This window comes from Arachis duranensis, chromosome 3 (genome assembly GCF_000817695.3).
Source record: "Arachis duranensis cultivar V14167 chromosome 3, aradu.V14167.gnm2.J7QH, whole genome shotgun sequence".
Lineage (NCBI taxonomy): Eukaryota > Viridiplantae > Streptophyta > Magnoliopsida > Fabales > Fabaceae > Arachis > Arachis duranensis.
Genome location: NC_029774.3, coordinates 78,252,457 through 78,263,151, shown reverse-complemented (window position 1 = coordinate 78,263,151; position 10,695 = coordinate 78,252,457). Strand labels below are relative to the sequence as shown.

At 36.0% G+C, this 10,695-nt stretch overlaps 1 protein-coding gene across 1 annotated transcript; it reads left to right on the top strand.

The window, feature by feature from the left end:
- Positions 1–1,198: 1,198 nt before the first annotated feature.
- Positions 1,199–1,312, top strand: LOC107479590 (dolichyl-diphosphooligosaccharide--protein glycosyltransferase subunit 4B-like). The gene has a single exon (XM_016099717.3). The coding sequence runs from the start codon at positions 1,199–1,201 to the stop codon at positions 1,310–1,312; it is 114 nt and encodes a 37-aa protein (XP_015955203.1).
- Positions 1,313–10,695: the final 9,383 nt, after the last annotated feature.

Sequence of the window (10,695 nt, the reverse complement as noted above, 5' to 3'; positions counted from 1 at the left end):
TAAAATTCTTGAGAAATAAAGGAAGTTCTAGCGAGAGAAAAGGGTGCTGTACTTGTACCTGAGATGGATCTGGCAGTGACAACACCGGTGAGTCGGTGACGATGATCAATGACTGAGGGTTGATAATAGTAATGCCTTTGGTTTGGGTTAGCAACGAAAAGTGAGGGGAAGGGTTTGCAATGGCAAGTGAGCGGAAGGAGCCACCGCCAGAAAGAGTCAACACAGAAGGAGGGTTAGGGGTGCCGGAAGAGGGATTGTCGGCGGAGGCATTGTGAGCGCAGCGACGTTCTTCACGGTGGTGTCGTCGGAGTGGTACCTCGTTAGAGTGTCGTCGTCGTGGTGAAGGTCAGGAACAATGAAGAGATGGTTAGGGTTATCACTGCTGCTGAATGAGTTGGGGATTTTGAAGGAGAAGTTAGGGCTTACGGGTCTTTGGAGCAAGAAAGATCAAATTACGAGGCGTAAGGGTACGCGAGCTTTTTTAAAATTTTTTTTAGGGAAACCTTTTGGCCACGGTTTTGAAGCGTGTCAAAAGGCTTGTAGGAAATGGCTACGCCTTTCAAACGCCACAATAATAAAACTCTGTTGCCATGCGTTAAAAGCATACCAATTTCTCTTTATGGCAACGCTATTTAAGTGTGGAAAAAAAAATGTGGTCAAATTTCGCATCAATTGCTACCTTCATAACAACATGGCTATTGATTCTTTTCACCACGCTTTTGAAGCGTAGCAAAAAAAACGTGGCCAAATCTCTGTTCAATCGCCACCCTCTTAAAAGCGTGGCCAAAGGCCACTTTTGGCCACGCTTTTAAAGCGTAGCAAAAAAAAGCGTGGCCATAAGCCTTTTTTCTTGTAGTGCTACAAGAAAAAGAGAAATTCATAACAAGTGATAGATAATAATAGTGAGGTAAGGTTTTTGAGATTTAAATTTGGTAGTTTTGGAATATTAGAGAAAATTTGCAAATGTTATGACTTGTATATCATAGTCAAATGGAGTTGTTTGAATCATATTTACAGAGAGTTCAATTATGTTAATTTTACCACTTTTGGTATTTAATTTCTTGGTATACTGGTCATTATATTTAATTCATTTGTGGATTTTGATTCGGTAATGATATCTGAGATTGTGTTAACCATTTGTATTTAATGATTTGCTTAACTCCTTTTGTTGTTGCTTGTCTACTTCAAGAAGTTAGAGATGTTTGATGATCAAGTCTTGGGATTCATTGCTAACTTTCTTGGCATTTTCAGTTTTGCTTTGATTATAGCATATCACTTGGTTATGAGCAACCTTAAATATAAAGCTAGCTAGAATACTTTGAATTTTCTGATGTATTTGAGACAAAGTCTTGATTGGCAGCGTAAAGTGCTTATTAGCTATGGAGTTGTTATTAACTAAGAGTGTGAATTGTCAATGACCTGAACTGTTGTCCTATTGTTGGTTCTTATTTTATTCTCATTATGATAATGAAACTGAAACTAAAACTAACTTGTTTTAATTATTGTCTTTATTAGCTCAAAAGGATTCTTCTAGTGGTGGAGTTAACAAGCTACAAGAAGAGAAAGTCATAACAAGTTTACTAGATGAAAGTGAAGAGTATACTCTTACTTATGAGGATAACAAAGGAGATAGAATGTTAGAAATGTGCCATGGTACTAAGCATGTTTTTGTTTTCTATTTTTATCATTATGAATTCTAATCACTTTATTATATATGAAAACATGCATATATGAAAAACGTTTTGATATATATGAATACATGCATGCATAATAAAGTGTAATTGATGTATGATAATAGAGTTTTGACTAGTAGTTTAAATTTTTCTTGCTGAATATAACAAGTGATTAAATTCATTAAACAATTAGTTATTGTTGTTTGAGTATTGACAGCTGATGAGCGGACAATTTATACGCTTTTTGGCATTGTTTTTAGTATGTTTTAGTTAGTTTTTATTATATTTTTATTAGTTTTTATTTAAAATTCACTTTTCTGGACTTTACTATGAGTTTGTATATTTTTCTGTGATTTCAGGTATTTTCTGGCTGAAATTGAGGGACCTGAGCAAAAATCTGATTCAGAGGCTGAAAAGGACTGCAGATGCTGTTGGATTCTGACCTCTCTGCACTCGAAGTGGCTTTTCTGGAGCTACAGAAGCCCAATTGGCGCGCTCTCAATTGCGTTGGAAAGTAGACATCCTGGGCTTTCCAGAAATGTATAATAGTTCATACTTTGCCCGAGATTTGATGGCCCAAACAGGCGTTCCAAGTCAGCTCAAGAATTCTGGCGTAAAACGCCGGAACTGGCACAAGAATGGCAGTTAAACGCCCAAACTGGCACAAAAGCTGGCGTTTAAGTACAAGAAAAATCTCTACACATGAAAGCTTCAATGCTCAGCCCAAGCACACACCAAGTGGGCCCGGAAGTGGATTTTTATGTCATTTACTCATTTTTGTAAACCCTAAGCTACTAGTTCTCTACAAATAGGACCTTTTGCTATTGTATTTGACATCTTTTGATCATGTTTTTATGATTGAACCCTCTTTGGGAGGCTGGCCATTTGGCTATGCCTAGACCTTGTTCTTATGTATTTTCAACGGTGGAGTTTCTACACACCATAGATTAAGGTGTGGAGCTCTGCTGTACCTCGAGTATTAATGCAATTACTATTGTTCTTTTATTCAATTCAGCCTATTCTTGTTCTAAGATATCACTTGTTCCTCACTTTGATGAATGTGATGATCCGTGACACTCATCATCATTCTCACCTATGAACGTGTGCCTGACAACCACCTCCGTTCTACGTTAGATTGAGCGGATATCTCTTGGATCCCTTAATCGGAATCTTCGTGGTATAAGCTAGAATTGATGGCGGCATTCAAGAGAATCCGGAAGGTCTAAACCTTGTGTGTGGTATTCTGAGTAGGATTCGAGGATTGAATGACTGTGACGAGCGTCAAACTCCTGAAGGCTGGGCGTTAGTGACAGACGCAAAAGAATCACTAGGTTCTATTCCAACCTGATTAAGAACCAACAGATGATTAGCCTTGCTGTGACAGAGCGCGTTGAACATTTTCATTGAGAGAACGGGACTGTAGCCATTGACAACGGTGATGCCCAACATACAGCTTGCCATGGAAAGGAGTAAGAAGGATTGGATGAAGACAGTAGGAAAGCAGAGAGACGAAAGGGACAAAGCATCTCCATACGCTTATCTGAAATTCAATGAATTACATAAGTATCTCTATCTTTATTTTATGCTTTATTCATAAATCATTTATAACCATTTGAATCTGCCTGACTGAGATTTACAAGATGACCATAGCTTGCTTCATACCAACAATCTCCGTGGGATCGACCCTTACTCGCGTAAGGTTTATTACTTGGACGACCCAGTGCACTTGCTGGTTAGTTGTGCGAAGTTGTGATAAAAAGTTGAGATTGCAATTGAGTGTACTATGTTGATGGCGCCATTGATGATCACAATTTTGTGCACCAACAACTTTCTTTTGTTTTGAAGCCAAAACTCGCTGTTTGTTATATGTATCACATGCATCAACCAAATCAAAGAAAAAATAAGTATTTAATCTTAGTTTGGAACTTTTCTTACTTCATAACGTACAACAACAAATGAGATAAAAAAAGGATAGTTCTATAAGGAGCATATATATATTTCAAAAGTAATCACCTATCAATATATCTATTTTTCAAGAGTTTATGCACCAACTATTCTAGTTAGGAAAATTAAATTAATAATTTCATCTAGCTAGGAATTAAGGCAAGTAATCCAGACATAGGCTATAGGAAAGCTTTCAACGCATTAGCTAAATATGTGAGTTTGAGAGCTTTTATTCTTATTTTTCCATTTTCTGCATATTCATTCTGTCATATGAATCCATTTACGGCTTATCACTATTTTTCCATCACTTTATTGCTCCCTGCTCATGACCTTGGTGGACATGACAACTACATAGTTCTTTTTATTAAATTCGTCAATTAAAATATTTATCTATCAATTTTATTTCTAATGAAAATAATTATTAATTAATTTGTTGTGTATTATTTTGCAGCTTTAGGTATTATTGAATTTACATGGAATAAGCCAGCACATGGAGAATAAATATACAAGATATTTTTTTGATAAACAAGAATTATTATTTTATCACCAACATAATAATTTAATTTTTAGTATGTAATTTTGCTTGAATTGTATATAAAATTGTAACTGATTAAATAAGTTATGCCCATTCTTCCTTAATTATATTTTAATTTCATGTATCTAGAAATCTCCTAGGGGAAGAATTGATAACTTAGATTTTAACGAGATTGAACGGCTTGAGCATCGGCGGTTCTCTTCATTGAAGCAAATTAGGCCTAACAAGTAACAAGGTATGCAAATTTAATAGCCAACTCTTATCAACTTTATATTGAGTTCATTGGGTTGATATTATTATTATGGTAATTATAGATTATGTTGGTTGATTACCTTTAATTTTTTCATAGTTGCTTATATGTAATAGTAGTTTATCAGGATTTGGTGGCATATATACAGCTAGCTTTGAAGATTTTCACTTAGTAGTTTTTGGTATATTGAATGCTTTACTAATAAAGGAATTTTGCACTATAATTTTTTCCATTTATTTATTAAATTACTGAGTCAGATATGAACTTCAAGATCAAGCTTTTTACAATTGATGATAAAAGAATGAAGCTTACTATTTGGGCACGGGTAACTAGTTTTCTAGTTATTTGATGAAATTTTTTTGTGCAAATTAAAAAAGGTAATTAATTAAGAATATTCATTGTTCTAACTCTATGCTCTGTGTGAAAGTTATTATAATATTAAATGCTTTCTTGTATTGTTATTTTAGCCACTAATGTATCCTAATGCTCCACTCTATACTGTGTATGAAAGTTATTGTTTCTCATTATCATATGAGTTACAGTGAGTTTGAACTTAGAGAAAAAATGGAAGGAATCACTTCTAATTTTCTTACTGATCTTGTACTTCCAATGAAAATTGTTTTCTACTAAGTGGTAGTGCCTATTTTATATTAGTTCGAATAACAGTGATCACAATGCATGAGCACATGTACTAGGTTGATTTCTTGGTTAGCATCTTATTAAACTATCTTCTTCTTTAGGTTTCCTTACAAAAACAAGAATCATGGGAGACAATGTAGAAATATATGATGCATTGAAAGAGAAGAGTCAGAAAGTGAAGTTGATGATGATCCTGAAGCCTTTAAGTGTTAACAAAACATCAGAATTGTGCTATGATCTCTCATCAATTGGAAAGAAAGTTTGGGTTATAAGGTAGAACTTATTCAGGATCAGTTTGATAAAGATCCTTGGGAGAATGGTTCTAAGGATGAGAATGGTTCTAAATTTTCTCATCATATTTAGCTTTTTTTTCCCTTTTAAGTACATGTATTTTGTTAAGGGTCTTTTATTTAATTAATTTGTCATATTTTGTTATATAAATTAAAGAGTTATATAATAATATATTTTAACTTCTTAATATATATTCAAGTTCAAATTTTAATGAAATGTTTAAATTATTGTACTGATAGCTAATAAATAGTGACAAAATGTACCTAGTACTATCACAAGAAAAAACAACAGTTTTAAAGAAGAGAGAATGCCTTTAAATTGATGTCTTAGTAATAAAAAAAGTGGCAATGCTTCTAAGGTGATGCTATAGTTTATTGCAACATGCAACGTTGCTATAATAATAGAATAGGCAACATTTTTCACTAGTTATAAAATTATTAAAAAGACAACGCTTAATAAATGTTGCATTAGAGTTTGACCAAAAGCATTGTTTTTGCTTTAGAATAGGCAACGCTTTTAAAGTGTTGCTTACAAAAACATTGCTTTTGAAGAAAAAAAGCGTTGCTTTGACCTAAGGCAATGGCTGCATCTGCAAGGGATCTAAAAATGTTGCTTTAGGTCCAAAAATGTTGCTATAGATCAAATGCAACCCTTTATCAACCTTTAAGCAATACTTTTTAAATGTTGTCTCAGTCTGAAAATGTTGTAGTGCATGTTAATTTTTGAATTTATTTTGTTTTATTGATTACGCTAAATCAATTAAAATCAATTAGAACTAATTTATTATTATATCAATTGTTTCAATTGAGATGTAATTAATGACATGGCACACACAACAATTTTTTCTCGTAATTCCTTTACCCTAACTTAGTGAATCCAATTATCTTAATATGTTAACATTAATCTAAGCCATTAATAACTTTATTGCATGAAAATAATAACCATTTGTAGCTTTATTTTACAGCATCTTATGTTGTTATTTTTTATTGAAAAAAAGTATTCATTTGTTATGTTGTATACTCACATTTATGCATGGAATTTGTTAATTCAACGTCATAAGTTGTAAAATACCAAAAGAAATGAGTATTCAGAAGTACTAACAGCAGAACTATAAAATAAAATAATTACTTCAATTTTCTAAGCCCCTGCTTGCCAAGTTGTGGTGACAAATATGTTAGTCATAGTTGTCAAGGAAAAAATATTTCCTGTTTGAACTCAAATAAAATGTCAAAAAGTGATAAACAAATGTAAACTAAAATATAAATGGTGTGTGTCATTCAAACTCAAGAAAATTGTGTATTTATAAACCAGTTAGTGTATGTTCTTGTGTCCTACATCGAATAATACTTAAACTTATATAACAATTTTTCAAGAAAAATTCAAACAAAAAACATACATAGTAGTTATTATTATTGTAACACCCTACCATACAGAGTCTTATGCTTAAGTCATAATGCAGAGATGGCAAGGTATTACGACCTCTAAATAAAAATTTAGTAAGTATAGTAGTATGAATGATTGATTATAACTAGGAGCCTTTGTAGAAAAAGGGGTAAACAGAAATCGAAATCCTAAAGCGCAACACTCCGATCGATAACGTAACGAACAAAGGAAAAACCAACGCGAGATTATATATACAAAGGAGTGTCAAAAACAGGAATATCAATACTCAAAATCCGGCTGCGAAGATAACCGGTTCGAGCATAGCAATATATACCTATGATAAAATAAAGAAAACCCCAAAGGAAACCCAAGGGACACAAATACAGAAACCTATTCTCCAAAATCTCCCATAAGAGGAGTCATCACAGTTTGTATTATTTAATGGAGATAAAAGTATCTAAGCAAAACATATAAACCAAAACATAGTCCCGAGAACAAAGGATCTTCGCAAATCTAGAAGTCTCCAACATGCCTCAGCGGGAAACCTCACGTCCTGCATCTGAAAACCACAAAATCCGCATGGGTGAGAACTAGAGGTCCCCAGCATGGTAACAGCTTCCACATATATAATACATAATAATAGAGGAAAGCCAAAGGCAATCCTAGAACTTCCTCCAGATAATATCAAAGCTTATAAACAAGCTAAACCATATGTGGCGACTAACTAAAGATTCTTCAGTCTAACTAATACTTCCCTTTCCAATTCCTTCAAACCTCCCAACCACCAGCAGGAGTATAATGTAGCAAACACAGTTATATCAAACAAGAAATATACAAATAGAAACAAATAAGGCATTTAGACAATTAGCAAGTAACATGCAGTCAAATAGGCAATCTCAAACAATTCATATAGTATGCATATGATGAATGCCTGTCCCTAGTCGCTGATGATATCATCTGTCGGTTATAGAGCCAACCCGACAAGTCCTGGTAGCTAACCATTGGACTATCCCTTTATTGCACATCCCCAACTCGAGTTATACTCATCATAAACTTGATTATAATCATGATCTATATCCATCACCTTCACTAGTGAATATTTACGGGGGCGAGCTCATCCGGGTCTTTCACAGTGCCCGACCACACTTACGACATAGGGTCAAAAGAGCTTCGAGTCTCGACCTGGAGCACGTGGTGGCTAGCCACTGGTTCCCCCCAGGGAAACTCTCATCTCCAACAGTGGAAGTACAACATTCACAATTCATTCAACAGCATATATGCATTTATACATAGCCATAATCATGGCTCCGCTGTAACACGGCAATAATCTAGCCATCCGGCTCACGGTTAAATCCATAACCAGCCATTCGGCTCATGGTTAAATCCATAACCAGCCATTTCATTAACAATTACGGCCTTTTGGCCCATGGCTTAACAAGCATTTCCACCGCCATCCTCCGTATCTCGCATAACCATCTTTTGATCCTTATTGATCATTCATTTTTCCTTTGCTTCACTCGCAAGTTACCACATCCCCTAGCTCCTTTTCTAATAGCTAGGCATATCATAACGATTTAAGACATAAGTGGTGAGATCAGAGGCTTAGAAGTATGAGATTTGGCTTTTAAAACTCAAAAATCAACTTTGGGATGAAAATAGGGCCTCGCGTACGCGCACTCCACGCGCACGCGTGGATGGCCACAAAACTCATTGACGCGTATGCGTCATGCACGCTAATGCATGGATTGAAAAATAGCCAAGCGACGCGCACGCGTCAGCCACGTGTACGCGTGGATACTCTCGTGCCCCAGGCACAAAACTGGCACAATTTTGGCACAACTCTTTGGAAAATAACTGGGCATTGGGTGCAGCACATCGGCGTGCCCGCGCACACCACGCGCACGCGTGGGTGGCATTTTCTGGAAGAACAGTGCCTACGCGCCAAGTGCTCCTACGCGCAAAGAGTCATTCTGCTAAAAATTTTCTAAGTTAAAAGCTACAGAATTCACAAATTCAAACCCCAATCTTCCAACGGACATAACTTTCTCATTTTAAATCGTTTTTCACCTGTTCTTCAAACGGTATGGACATCCCGGATCAAATTTCTTTTCTAAATAGATTTGGCACAAAACAGAGATCCATAGTCCAAGTTATGTCCCATCAAAGTATGCCCAAAAATTTTGTTTTTCATACAAAACCACAAAGTGCCATTTTCAAAACAAGCCATTTTCAACTCTTTTCAAAATCAATCAAAACATGCCAATTTCATCCCTTTTCTTTGAAATCAATCAAAATATATCAAATTCAACATCAAGCCTCCTCAACTCACACATTGGCACTTTACCACAATTTACAAAATCACTATCCCTCATTGTAACCCACTTCACCCAAGTGGCTCAAACTCAAACACATTGACATATCATATACTCTTCTTCATGCCAATTTTCAACAACACCAATTCCAATTAACCATCATTGTACATAATCAATATCATACTCACCATCATCATGGTTTCACCCACAATTCAACCATAATCAATCATCAAGCATATCTTACAACATGCATATTTCTCATACATTATACCATCAAGGCATCAATAATCATCATCACATATATGACCACATCATATATTTCAACCATTCAACAACATCAACAATTCAATGCCTAACTTAGGGCCTCTAGCCTAAGTATTTTCTACCACATTACATATTAGATACGGGAAACCGAGACCATACCTTAGCCGATTTCCCGAGCTCAACCGGAGCACTTCTAAACCACTTTTTCCTCAAGCTCTCAAGGCCTCAACACCTCCAAGAACAGATTTTTCACCACCAAATTCCTTTTTAAGCTTTCCAAAATCACCAATCAAGCTTCAATATTCACATATACACAACCTAAGCCACAACCATCATACCCATACACAACATCTCAATACCCAAACACCAAAGAACAACAAATTACACTAGGGTTGAGAATCTTACCACACCCAAGGTCCAAGGGGACAAGATTAACCTTCTCCTTCAAGAGAGCTGGGTCCTATAACATCAAAGAGCCCAAAATCTCAACATTTTTGCTCATGAAACTCGAAAAAAAAAGGCTGGAAATTCGAAGAGCAAAACATGGCTTACCGCAAGATTGATTTTGTGGGTTTTGTAGAGCTCTTCGCGGTTAACGCGTGGCCGTAAACGGTGCGGCAATCGGAGCTCTAGATCAAAAGTTATGGTGGTTTGAAGATCAAGGGAGAGATAGAACTTGAGTGTTCTTCCCCCCTCTCTTCTAATTTCAGCGTGAATTTGAGTGTTGTGAGGAGAGAGAATGCTAAAAACTAGGGTTTTGGTTTAGTTTAGTTGGGCCAAGGGCCCACTTTAGGTCCAGTTGGCCCGGTTTGGCCCGTTCGGTCCAATCTTGGTCCGAATTCTATAAAATTAGTACCAAAATTCTCGTCTCAAACTCCTCTATCACATTTAGCCATAAAAATCACATTTAGGGCTTTCTAGAATAGATTCTCATTTATGGGTTAATTAGCCATTAATTAACCGGATTTTACATTCTACCCACCTAATTGGGAATTTTGCCCACAAAATTCAAATGGAATTACCTGAGAATAAGTGCGGATAATCCGTTCGCATCTCCGACTCAAGTTCCTAAGTGTGTTCCTCAACACTGCCTCGACTCCATGCTACTTTGACTAATGAAACCTCCTTTCCACGTAACCGTTTGATACTAGTATCATCAATTCTGACTGGAGCAACTAGAAGCGTCAAATCTTCCCTTAACTGAACCGACTCAGGTTCTAACACATGGCTAGCATCAGGAGTGTACTTCCGAAGCTGCGACACGTGAAACACGTCATGCAGGTTCAAAACATGAAGTGGTAGAGCCATCCGATACGCCACCGGTCTGACCCTCTCCAGGATTTGAAATGGACCAATATATCGAGGATTCAACTTCTTTGCTTTAATCGCCCTACCTACTTCCGT